This window comes from Ictalurus furcatus, chromosome 16 (genome assembly GCF_023375685.1).
Source record: "Ictalurus furcatus strain D&B chromosome 16, Billie_1.0, whole genome shotgun sequence".
Classification (NCBI taxonomy): Eukaryota; Metazoa; Chordata; class Actinopteri; order Siluriformes; family Ictaluridae; genus Ictalurus; species Ictalurus furcatus.
The window spans coordinates 28046756-28060051 of NC_071270.1; the positions used below are offsets into that span (position 1 = coordinate 28046756).

General features: G+C 39.8%; 2 protein-coding genes across 12 annotated transcripts in view; both read left to right on the forward strand.

The window, feature by feature from the left end:
- The window catches only part of LOC128620306 (probable RNA-binding protein 18), a 16160-nt gene extending 6735 nt beyond the window's left edge, over window positions 1-9425 (forward strand). For 2 of the 11 annotated variants that reach the window (XM_053645195.1, XM_053645196.1), the window contains 4 exons: window positions 601-778; window positions 1638-1718; window positions 5362-5450; window positions 8019-9425. In XM_053645195.1, coding sequence (XP_053501170.1) covers window positions 601-778; window positions 1638-1718; window positions 5362-5450; window positions 8019-8184 — 514 coding nt within the window. In that variant the 3' untranslated portion in view covers window positions 8185-9425. Of the gene's footprint in view, window positions 1-600; window positions 779-1637; window positions 1725-4769; window positions 5451-5657; window positions 7566-8018 lie in introns of those variants that run through there. The other 9 variants (XR_008388118.1, XR_008388119.1, XR_008388120.1 and 6 more) reach the window with 9 other exon arrangements.
- Window positions 9426-11571: 2146 nt separating this feature from the next.
- The window catches only part of LOC128620409 (LIM/homeobox protein Lhx6-like), a 21175-nt gene continuing 19450 nt past the window's right edge, over window positions 11572-13296 (forward strand). The window contains exons 1-2 of the mRNA XM_053645381.1: window positions 11572-11869; window positions 12770-12818. Coding sequence (XP_053501356.1) covers window positions 11782-11869; window positions 12770-12818 — 137 coding nt within the window. The 5' untranslated portion in view covers window positions 11572-11781. The remainder of the gene's footprint in view (window positions 11870-12769; window positions 12819-13296) is intronic.

A 13296-nucleotide genomic window follows, 5' to 3' on the forward strand; every position in this document is an offset into this window, starting at 1 on the left:
CACAAACACTCGTTGGTTGCGTATACGGTTTGCGTGGAATTCTGGATTCTGATTGGTCAGAAGGTGTTGATTCATTTTCCAGAACAGCAGCTCTGACGGTTTATGTTAATGCGCTCGTTTTGAGACGTCATCGTTTCTATGGTGACGGCTCGTTCGCTCAAGTTTTCCGTAAGAAGAAATGTTTGTTTAACATTTATGGAAGGAGTCTCCAGTGTCAGTGCTTTGTAACAGACAGAGGTAAAACTGTACTTTCAGGGTTTCTCGGTAAACCTTCTTCTTCTACTACTTCAACAGGAACTGACTTGTTTTACAAACGTGACTATATAAAAAGTACGATGTGTCATTCTTTAATAAGTAAAAACTGTAATCGTAGGCATGTTGCTGTCGTATAAGAGGAATAAAACACTTCAGGACGCGCTGTTATAGGAAAATAATCAACTTCCGGGCGGTACCAGTATCTCCGCTTCATCACTCCACCCTGTGGTTGCTGATTTTACTGTAACTGCATGGCACACGGAGCGTTTTATTCCACACCTTGGCCGTGGATTTCCTGGTGGATTTTTATTTATTTATTTATTTATTTATTTTACTGCTTTGCAGGTATCACCTGGTGAAGCTCCTGGAGAAATTCGGACAGGTGGAGCAGTTTGATTTCCTGTTCCACAAGTCCGGACCGCTGGAGGGTCAGCCGAGAGGATACTGCTTCGTCAACTTCCACACCAAAGAGGTTCCTCTCACATGTCTGATTCAGAAGTGTCCATGTTTGATGCTACTTCTGGTATTAACCTGTATGATTTAATTAATTATATAAGAGCTATAACACTTGTAAAGGATTAAGTTTGCCTGTCGACCACAGTACGTGCACAGTATGCGTTTGATTTTTGTTGGATTATCGTTACAGTGATTTATCGGTCGACCGGATTTGGTAGAAAACACCGATATCGCTGATCATTAGCAGTAAAGAAACGATATTCATATTCTAAACGTGGGTTCTTTCATTTGTCTAGCAGTTGTGATTCCCATGAGTGGTGTAAGCTGGAGAAGCATTTAAACGCTTTATACACACACACACACACATGCACACACGCTCGACAAGCATCTTGGGGGCCCCAGTGATCTATCACCACCACTATTGCTGCTTTGTGTTGTTACTGAGCAGGCGCTGAGGGAAATCTTCAAACGGTCCTCGGTTTTTAGTTCTGATGTGTGTTGAACGATTCCTGATGAAATCGAGATCACGATATGATCCTGACCCTTTTAATACTGAAATTGATTCATGTGTATTGTCCTTAAATACACATTCAATAAATAAATAAATAAAGTAAAGAGTTTTTATTTACACAAATCATGGTCAGGGTTGAATTCTGTTCTCACTACAGTTAAATACAGAGTTCAGTCACACCTGAACGTGATGGCTGTGTGTTCACCTGCCCGAAACACACCGTGGTTTCATTTCAATGGATTTAATACTGTATATGTGAAAGGGCTCTTCAGAAAAGAAAAAGAGCGTCTTGGCAGTATGATGTCCTGGTAAATTCATTGTTGGAGTGTGTGTGTATGTATGTGTCCCAGAAATGATATGTTAGGGAATGCTGTGTGGTTTTAGTTTCTTAACTGAGATTCTTCTCCATACTCAGGAGGCTGAACGGGCCATACAGTGTCTCAATGGAAAGCTGGCGTTGTCCAAGAAACTGGTGGTGCGTTGGGCCCACGCACAGGTAATGGTAAGTGTCTAAACCCAAATTCTGAGCCCGAACTCTAAGCAAAAACCCTGAGCTGGAACTCTAAACCCAAACTTTGGGCCTAAGATCTAAATCTAAACTCTAAACCCCAAACTATGAAAGCAACATGATCAGCTAAAGTTAGAAATGACCTCCATTTGATAACCAGGATCAGATATTGAATTTAATGGGATCCTGTAACAAACCTAGCCTGAAATATCAGAATTTCTGCTGTGTAGAAGCATAAAGTAGGGTGAAGTAGGTTACACAATAACAACAGTAACCGTGTTACTTAAAGTCAACAACAACAAACAGTGAGCTATTCAGCAAAGCAAATGCTGGGAGTTGCTCTTGTATCATCTGAGTGGAAATATTCCACATTTTCGGAAATTGGAATGGACAGTGTTTACAAAGTTTATAAAGAGACCTGATTGTAGTTTTTGTTTGATTTTGTTTTATTTGTACTTTATTTATATTTACAGTGTAAATGTTTTTTTTTCTGAGAACTGAGTTTTAAAAAGTTGAGTTTTTATGTAAGCCATGTTTGTAGCTGGGAAAAAAAATGTTTCTGTATTTTTTTTTTAAGTGCTTCTTTTTATAGCCTAGTAGTTTTTGTTGTTTTTTTTTAAAGGAAATAAAATCACATGGGTGTCGACTCCTACTCGTTTCGGTATTCGTAGTAGAAGTGGTACCGTGCCGTCTGTAGTTAAGGTGAACGTTAGAACAGAAGCAGGACAGAATTCCGGGTTGGAATTTTCCGGCAGCGGCTCGGTGAGACAGAAGCAGTGTTGAGGGCAGCTGAAGGACTCGTTCAGAGAAGCTGGTCTTTAACAATAGGCAGCTGCCTCTGAGAAAGAGGAAATCCTGTATGGTCGAGAATGACGCCCCCCCCCCCCTTCACCCTGTCCCGGTCGCTCCCTCAGAGGGGAACGGGACACCAGGCTGGGGTCAAGGTCAAGGAGCAGAGCTGTTGACAACAACAATAACAAGAAGCAGGAGCTGATCGGATCTGAAATTATTGATACTTCATTCATAACAACATGATTAAAACGCTGAACGTGCTGATGTGACTCCTTGACCTTTTGTTGTCATGGAAACATTGACGCCAGTCCCCTCTCTCTGCATTTGCGTGCCTTTTAGATCGGATTATAAATAACGGATTGTAAATAATACGGCTTGTATTTGATTTTGAGATGCATGTAAACGGTTTCTTCAGAATCTGCCATCACAATTTAAATTTCACCGTGGGGCGGCCATCTTGGAAAGCCAAATCGCGCTTTTTTGTTTGTTTGTTTTTTTTAAAGCACAGCATTCAGTGAAAGCTCATAATTCCGACTTTCCAACCGCTGACTAGGGGGATAAAACAAAGAAAACACTTCATCAACTTGGAGTTCCTGTTTTGTGGAAGTTGGAAATGTTTAATCCCAAGTTCATCGTCATGACAAAATGGCCGCTCACCCCGTCAACAGTGAATAAAATACGACTTCACGGCTTCAAATTTCACAGTTTACCGACACGTTAGTTGGTTCATTCTATAACTCTGGTCGATCGCCATTTTGAGAGAGATTGAAATAAATCCGAAACTTCTGATGGTTGATGTTCGCTGCCTCGCCTGTAGCTGGAAATGCACGTGCTTTCATGGACGCGTCCATTTTGTTTCTTGTTTTGAAGCTTAAACGCGGCAAGCTTGAAAATGTAAAGTCTGTGTTTCTAACTTCTGAGGATAATAAGCAGATTGGGATTGTTCTGTCCTGAGACCACGCCCCCTAGAGTTTGAAGCTGGAACTGAACCAGGATTCTTAGCTTGTGTTACTTGTTAGCGTTGTAGCTCCAGAAACGAAATACGCAAACTTGGGAAATCAAACCAGCTACATCCGGTGTAATAAGTACATCGTGTACGGTTAATTTTCCGACAGTTCCTTTAAAGTGTATTTTTTTTGTCTTTAACGATCGGCATCAGTCTCGAGCGTTTCCATAGACATGTCATCGGCTTTTTTTTCCCCCTCCTTCTTCTTCCTTTATTTTTTTGAGCTGAAAGCACCTCGTTAGAACTACATGTGGAGTGATGTTACAGGACAATGTACAGCGCCATATTGAAGCCATCAGAGATGTGCTGTTTAGTTTGGATAATTATTTACACATGGTATGGGCACGGGATTCTTTGTCAGTCTCGTAGGTTTGATGAGTCGCTACAGGAAACCAGCTGCTTTGGCGTAAATAGCTATAAGGGAGCATTTTTATCTCGGGTTGAATTGAAGAATCCAGTGACTATTGTTTCAGTTCGGTTCAATTCAGTTTTATTCGTATAGCGCTTTTTACAACGGGCATCGTCTCAAAGCAGCTTCACGGAAATCCGTAAACACAGGGTGCGGATTTTAAATCTGTTTGATCAATCCAAATAATTAACGTCTCAAAGAGTCAGTCTTGTTTAGACCCGAGTGGCTCGGTGAGTCCCGGGATAATGCTTTCACGCTAAAACCACCGCTTTTACAAAGCCGCAGTAATAAATCAGTCCGTAATGTTCGATTTTTCACGGTATTAGAATTTAAAATGGTCATTTTAACTCAAAAAAATGATCTATACAGGATGTTTTGGTAAAAATACGCATTTTTAATGCCAAAGTGGCTTGATTTAATTATTCGACTATACATAAATATGCAAAAATTATGCAAAAATATTCACAGATGAATATGAGGAGATTTTAGTTTCAGTTTCAATTTGTCTGGGTATCCCAACCCCGTCCCCCTCCACACACACACACACACACACACGTTACCATGGCAACCAGCGGCTACTCAACACGGATATTAGCTACATCAGCTGACTAACCTAAACCTAGCACGCTTGTTCGGGGGGGGGAGTGAATTTAGCAAGAACGTGTTACCTAAATAGTCAACTCCTAATGATGTGTAATCAGAATCAGCATCTCAGAGGAGTTAATGATTTTAAAAGCACGTGTGATGTTCGGAGTTCTTAATGCTGTGTGAAAATTTGCCGTTTGTGTTTAGTGTTTCTGATAATTGTGCCTCTTGTTCCTGTTCTCCGCAGGTTCTCTCCTCACTAACGGGAATAAGGAACGAACACACAGACCCGGACCCGGACCCGTCATGGCGTCTCTACTCTGTCTGGCTAGTCTTTTAGTAAAGTTGTGTAAACGTTTTCAGATGAACTGAATATTTTACAAAAGTTATCCAGGTTTACGTCCTACTCAAATGGCTGTATATTACCAAGCACATTCACGATATGGTTGTTTAACGTTTAGCCACGCCCACAAACCCCCATAAACGGCAAAGGGAGCGGAAGATGGCGGCTAAACAGTGAACGAGCGCCTCCTGAAGTGTAGCGTTAAATCTTCCGATAACGCAGCTCAGCTACCATAGACACACTAACTCCACCCGACACTTTTTATAGGGTACCAATACTTTCGAAGGATGTTCGACAAGAACGAGTCGTTAATACGAAACGACTCGGTTTCACATGACTTTCATTAAACTGATTCAATAACGTGAAAAAAATTTCCATCTGTGTATCCAGAGCTTCGTGATGTGAGATTTGCAACCGTGGTGTCTTAATAGGATCTTCTGTGTGTGTGTGTGTGTGTGTGTGTGTGTGTGTGTGTGTGTGTGTGTGTGTGTGTCAGAGGTTTGAGCCCTACAGAGGAGATAAGAACCTGCCTGCTAGCTTGGAGCCGTCGTGCAGCGAAGCAGAAGAGCAGCCGACCTCGCTGAGGTTTGTGATATTGTACTCGACTTTTCCTTCTTCTCCTCCTTTTCCTCCTTTTTTTTTCTCTCTCTCCGTGATGGAGGTATTTTTTTGTTTTTCCCCCTCTCCTCCTCTCCCCCTCTCCCGCTGCTCAGCTTTCTCTCACCGCTTCACAAAAAAACATTCCAGCAGAGTAGAAACGCCCGCAGTGTATTCTAACTCTTATGTCATTAGTGCTGTATCGCCGACCGCCGTGATTTCCTCAAGCCGTGTGTGTGTGTGTGAGTGAGTGAGAGACGCGCGCGCAGTGGCATAAACCATTGAAGAAGAATAATGTGTAGTTGTTAAAGCTGCATTATCACTACATATGTGCTATATTATAGAACTGTTTATTTGCATAATTTTATATTCACACATTGAAATCTGTATTTATTTTATAATTAAGTATCGAGTTGTTTTTGTTTGTTTTGTTGTGCACCTTTCTAACACCCTCTCTAAAGAAAGGAGTAAATAAATGTGTCTAAATAAAAAGACACCCACGGTCACTTTAGAAAGTGATATAACACCAAGTAACACAAATAAACAAACAAACAAAGATCTAGATGAACATTGACAAACAGGTAAGTTTTATTTGTGTGTTTGTGTGTTTGTTTATTCAATTATTTGTTTGTTTATTTTGTAACACCCAAAATTGCTTTTTTATTTATGCGACACAGTAATTAATAAATAAATAAACGAGCAAACAAATATGTAAATAAACAAATCCCGATTTTACAAAACTAAGTAATTTAAAATCATTTCTTTCTTTCTTTTTTTTTTCCCCGAGCCTTTCTAACACCCATGGTCTAAATACATTTGAAATACTTAGCTGTTTTGGATGTTTATGTATTTGTTTGTTTGTTTGTTTGTTTGTTGTGTTACTTCATGTTACACATTTGTAAGTATTAGAAAGGCTCCAAAGAAGAAGAAAAAATGCATTTAACAGCTGTTTGTTTGTTTGTTTGTTTGTTTGTTTATTTATTTATTTGGAGCCTTTCAGTACAACCCCAATTCCAAAACAGTTGGGACGCTGTGTAAAATGTAAATAAAAACAGAATGCAATGATTTGCAAATCTCGTAAACCCGTATGTTCTTCACAACAGAACACGGAAAACATATGGAATGTTTAAACTGAGTAACTGTACCGTTTTAAGAAAAAAAATAAGGACATTTTGAATTTGGCGTCTCAAAACAGTTGGGACGGGGGGCAGCAAAAGGCTGGAAAAGTAAGTGTTAGTAAAAAGAAAGAGCTGGAGGTTCATTGGGAACGGGTCAGTCAGATGATTGGGGATAAAGAGAGGATCTTAGAGAGGCGGAGTCTTTCAGAAGTAAAGATGGACAGAGTTTCACTGATCTGTGAAAAACTGCATCTACAATTTGTGGAACAATTTCAGAACAACGTTCCTCAACGTAAAATTGTGAAGACTATGAATATCTCATCATCTACAAAACATATCGTCAAAAGATTCTGAGAATCTGGAGAGAGGGGCGAGGGTGAAAATCAATACTGCATGCCCGTGATCTTCGGGCCCTCAGGAGCCACTGTATTAAAAACAGACATGATTCTGTAATGGAAATCACTGCATGGGCTCGGAAACACCTCCAGAACTCATCGTCTGTGAACACGGTTCACCGAGCCGTCCACAAACGCTGGTTAAAGCTCTATCAGGCACGGAAGAAGCCGTATGTGAACGTGATCCAGAAACGCCGCCGTCTTCTCTGGGACAAAGCTCATTTAAAATGGACCGAGGTGACGTGGGAAACTGTTCTGTGGTCAGACGAATCCAAATGTGAAATTCTTTTTGGAACCCATGAACACCATGTCCTCTAAACTAAAGAGGAGAGGGACTGTCCAGATTTTTATCAGCGCTCGGTTCAAAAGCCCGCGTCTCTGATGGTATGGGGGGCGTCAGTGCCTATGGAATGCGCAGCATGCACATCTGGAAAGGCGACATCATTGTTGACAGGTATATACAGGTTTTAGAGCAACATCCAGATTTCATCCTACCTTTACTTCTGAAAGACTCCGCCTTTCGAAGATCCTCTTTTTATCCCCAATCATCTGACTGACCTGTTCCCGATGAACCTCCAGCTGTTATGTTGCCCCCCCCCCCCAGCCCAGCTTTTTTGAGATGTCGCTGCCATCAAATTCAAAATCTCCTTATTTTTTTTTCTCAAATCGGTACATTTCCTCAGTTTAAACCTACGATATTTTTATTTTCATTTCACACAGCGTCCCAACTTTTTTGGGATTGGCGTTGTGAATAAATAGCAAGGTTTAATAAGTTCAGTTTTAAAAATGTATATAATAATTAATTAGAAGATAATGACAGCAGTTATGTATGTGAATATAAAGTCTGCGTCCTTCCTTCCGACTACAAGTTTCGAATGAAAATGTTTAGATGTTTGTGTTTAGTGAAGAAAAAAAAAAAAAAGTTTCAACTTGCGATTCTTAAACATTTGAATATTATTTATTTTTTTGTCCTTTCCATCACAAAAGTAGTGCAGTAGTGTGTTAACTCTGTCCGTGTGTGTGTGTGTCGCTCTGATTTACAGTGTCAGTGCGAAGATTAAAGCAATCGAAGCCAAGCTGCAGATGATGGAGGACAACGTGGACGAGGAATACTCGGGCCCGTCGCCGTACCTTTACAACAAACCTCCCGAGAAGAAGGACAAGAGATCTCAGCCTTATAACAAACAGTTCCGCAGGTTCAAGAGATGACCTCGTCCTCACACACACGCGCACACACACACACACACATGCACACGCAGGCACACGCAGGCACACTGAGGACTTCTGGTTAATAAAAACACACACTCTTTAATGCGCTGTTCTGTCAGGACCGGAGGAGGAGGAAGACCTTCGTGTGGAACACTTCTCTCTTGCCCAGTGGATGTTTTTTTTTGTTTGTTTTTTTTAATGAATATTTTAAGGTTTTGTACATTTTTTGTAACTTTTCAGTTTTTGACGATTTCCTTTCTCCTTCTCTAACTGAAACCTTTTACTCGTGCTTGAAACATCTTGCGTGTTGAGTTATGAACTCCATCATAATCCTGCGTCGTGTCTGTTGTTTTATTTGGTTGTATTTTGAGAATATTGTAAGTCTGAAAGCACAGAACTGGACCTGAGCTCCAGGAGTCACTTCACTGTCGACTCAACCCCCCCCCGACTTCAATCACGTGATCTACACTGACGACGAGGAGCGACGTGACGCGACGTGACGTTCGGCTCACTGTTTTATATCCATTATGACGATAATGTCCGAGCACCGTTGGAATTGAGTTCGAGCTGTAGCTGTGATCTCATTGTTTTATTAATCTCAAGGAAAAACTTTTAAATAATAATTAGGTTTATGTTTTAACCCTGAACTAGGAATAGAAATGCTCGTCTTTTCACTTGTATTTCAGAGAAATTCGCCATCTGACCGCCGTCTAAACCTCTGTAATACATGGAACGTGTTAATTATTATTTTAATATTTTCATATAATGATTTCCTTTTTTTTTTTTTTTTTTTTTTGGTCCTGAAATAAAAATACCAATGATCGTCTTTTCAGTAATTTCAGAGAAATTATGGCTGTTTTTTTTTTTTTTTTAACTTATAAAAATATACACACACCTTTTATGGTGTGAAATTCAATTGTGTGTGTGTGTGTGTGTGTGTGTGTGTTGTTACGTCATAAAACTCAAAACTAGTTTATTCTTTTTTTTTTTATTTTTATTTTGTATTTTTATAAAATGCAAATCCAGCCCACTGTATATGCAACACGTCTTTATTCAAGAAAGGGTGTGGCTAGAAGGCGTTCCCGATTTGCATATTCAAATCATCTGTCATTTTTCGTGTTTTAGCATGTAGGCGCTTCTGTGCTTAAATACTTCAGTAATGCTTTTGTAATTATTTTTTTCCTGAGACATGTCCAGTCATACACGTACACGATTCAATAAACTAGTCATGTTAAAAGCTGCTTTTACGTTCATTTAATGCGACTCCAATTTTCTCATGAGGTATATAGCCTCCATTTTGTGCCTCATAATGACGTAACTGTTATCATAAACAGTTTACTGTAACGTCCCCTCGGATTCTGAAGAGCTCAGGAGTGGCCCATCACGTGCATTTTTGTGAGTTTGATATTTAATACAAGTGAAATTATTATTATTATTATTATTATTATTATTATTATTGCTGTTGTTCTTATTACTTCCTGTACATACCTAGAGAAAGACTTTAACATGACTCCATTAAAGTGTTTCAGTGAGTGATGCTTTAGGCTTTGGGAAATAAAGAGGAGAAGGAAAAGAAATGTTGATAGGTGAGTCCTTTCAGCTTCAGTCTAAAATTTATTCCTCCCTCTTTGTCTATTATTTCTACACACACACACACACACACACACACACACACACACACACCTTCCGGTCCGGAATGCGTATATAAACATGTATCTTGTGTGTGTGTGTGTGTGTGTATTATATATACATATATATAATTTCCCTTTCCAAAGGAAACTGTGCTTACAATATGAGACAAAGAGATGTATATTATATTTTAGTTCTTCTAATGTTATGATCTAAATTCTGTTATAATTTTGTACTGTATGTGTGATTTTATAATAAGTTTAAAAGGTAATAGAGAAAAATAAAAGAGTAAATGGGGCGTATTTACTACAAATATAATGATTTCCTCATACTCGACGTATTATTAGTGGTAGTATTTTGTGGAGATGTACAGCACTACTCATCATATTGGGACTTGAAGCTTCTGCACTGCGGTTAGAAATGACCAAACTGTATATTTTAATATGCAAAAAAAAAATAATAATCTTGACAAATGACAGCAGAGTAAACATTTTATTTTGCCCTAACATGTGATAGGTGCGATTGGATTGGAGTGTTATACAGTAGATCACTCTCAAAATAATCGAACACGAGTACAGAAAACAGAAAGAAGAAAAAAAAAGTGCGATTTAATTCGAATTAAAGATGAGTTTCAGTGATGTTTGTTCTGTGCTTTTTTTTTTTAGACTGATTTTTTTTTGTTGTTAATTTTTACATTTCATTTGCAGATATGCGGATTATCCAATAAACCTCTTTAAAAAAAAACTAAATTCAGTCATGTGTCGTGAATAAAACAGATAATACATCAGCAGACGAACAGCAGGAGCCACAGCGGCTAATATTAATGAAAAATGAATCATCATTTTATAAGATTTAACTAATTAAAATAGATAGATCCAAAACCACGTAGCCTGGGAAATAAAAATATTAAAAAAAAAAAAAACTAAAAAAAAAAACTAAATAGACACCAACTCGAAATCGCATATTAACATAGGTTATATAAAGAATAACAAATTTATATATATATATATATATATATATATATATATATATATATATATATATATATATATATATACACTTGTTATTTCTTATTCTTTATACATATATATTAGTATGCGATTTCGAGTTGGTGTCTATTTAGTTGTTTGTTATTATATATATATATATATATATATATATATATATATATATATATAGGCTATAACTATACTATAGTTACTGCAGCTGTATATAAACAGCAGTACATAAGATGATGAATCTCACACTGTTCTGTTTAAATAAAGGTTTTAATATTATGATGATATCGTATGAAATATTTAGCTACAGCTTTCAAACGACGCATGACGCGTGTTATTGTGCAATAAAATAAAGACCCTGCAAACTTCTGTACTAAACCTCTGCTTCTTCTTTCATCATCTTTTAGTTTCGCAAAAAATTCCTCAAGAAACTCACACCAAACCTGTCAAAAAATGAAACAACACACTTCCGTGTTAAACATCACGCCGAGACGGAGGGTAACCATGGCAACCCGTTATACTATTTGGATGTTTAGTGCGTGCGGCTTTTCAGAAGCCTCAGAAGAAGAAGAGGGGGGAAAAGGTGAAGCTTTAATACAAGCGGCTCTCGGACCGGGAGAGGATTAAAAAACCTGCCAGCCAGCCCCTCAATTTCTCTCCACTTCCTGCAGTCAGCAACTCCATCCATCCCAAAAGAAAAAACAGGAGGAGGAGGAGGAGGAGGGGGTGAGTGGTGGGGGGGTGGGGGGTGTTGGGGGGGTTGAAGTGAAGGAAGAATTTCACTAACAGTCCTAAATAACGCAGTGCAGCAGGCTGAACTGAGCGCGCGCCCGGACCTCAGCGACTTTACACAACTTTGTGAGGCGGATTTGAGACGCGGATCTTATGGGAGAGAGCTCCACAAGGCGCCTGCTCACGCCCGAGGGACGTCCGAAAGCGCGCTCACGTCTGTTTCCCCCGCATTTCTTTCATGTATTGGAAAAATGAGATTTTGGCCCCTCTGTCAGAGGGAAATCGATTTTTCTCCGAAGGAATTAACTCGAAACAGGTACGTAGACTCGGCATGCAGGGTTTAAACCCAGTGTCACGGAGTGCAAGAAAAGTGCACGACTGGGGCTTGTTGTTTTCTTCCCCAACGCCAGCGGCGCGCTCAGGGGTTTAGTCCTGCACCTCGAGTCGCGTCTTCACTCGGCTGAGATTTCAACTAAACTTTCAACCTTATAAAAGTGCTGTGAGGAAGAACATCAGCCCCTATATAGGCTACACCATGAAGAGTCCTGACTCGTCCTCTTCACACGTCTGCAGAAAGAGAGAGAGAGAGAGAGAGAGAGAGAGAGAGAGAGAGATTAGATTTTAATTACCGCAATTAAAAAATCTAATTTGCAATTCTTTTGGTGGTTTTCCTCTTCCTCTTCCTCTTCTTCTTCCTCTCTGATTGACAGCTGAAATTGACACTCCCGGACCCTCAGCATTTCAAGCCATTTGTAATTGCAGGTAGTTTGTTATTATAGTTTTTTTTCCCCCTTCTCTCTCTCTCTCTCTCTCTCTCTCTCTCTCTCTCTTTCTCTCTTTCTTTCTCAGCGTCGAAACACGCGATTATCCAAAGAGGTAATGGGTTAAGTGTTGTTTGAAGGCGGGGGGGTGGGGTGGGGTGGGGGGGTCCAGTTGGAATATAGCTCCATTAAAAAAAATAGGGGGGGGGGCGTATTTGTAGACGCGCCTTTATGTCGGTGTTTTTATTGTTTTTAAGCGCATATATAGGGCGAATAGAGAGACACAGTATGTGTGTGCGCGCGTGTGTGTGTAAGAGAGAGAGAGAGAGAGAGAGAGAGAGAGAAAGAGAGATGCCGCAAGTTGACGTCGCCTCGCCGTTGAATTGTGTCTTTGTAGGTGATTCGTGCACACACACACACACACGCGCGCTCGCACACACACACGCACACGCACACGCACGCACACGCACACGCGCGGTATACCGGGAGCGTCACGCCGCGTGGACACCCGACACCGACACGCCGACACGCCGACATGGTAAGCGGCTTCTTATCGACTTCACACACATTTAAAAAAAAAAAAAAAATGTCTAGGAAACTAACTCAGTGCTGATGGAGGTTTTAGTGCAACACTAAACCCGGGTTTATTCTCTTTTTATTTTCCGGTGTGAGATTACTCAATCCCGGTTTACTCAGTCTCAAGTGTAGACGCTTCTTCAAAATCTCACCGCGGCTTCAAATGAGAAACTGACTGAAAGTTTCGAGTCGCTTTTAATGTTACTGAACTTTCTAAAGTCGCTTCAGCGAAAGGATCCTTTCAGCTTTAAACAGTCAGACGAAATGAGTTGGAAAATGTGTTTGGTATTAAACTGAATCTTTGTCGGGTTTGTGACATTAATTTATGTTTCTGCTAATGACATAAACTCTACTTTTGCTTGTCTCTGGTCTTTTACCATCGAGTGGACATGTTTTAGCTTCAAAGTAAATGATTT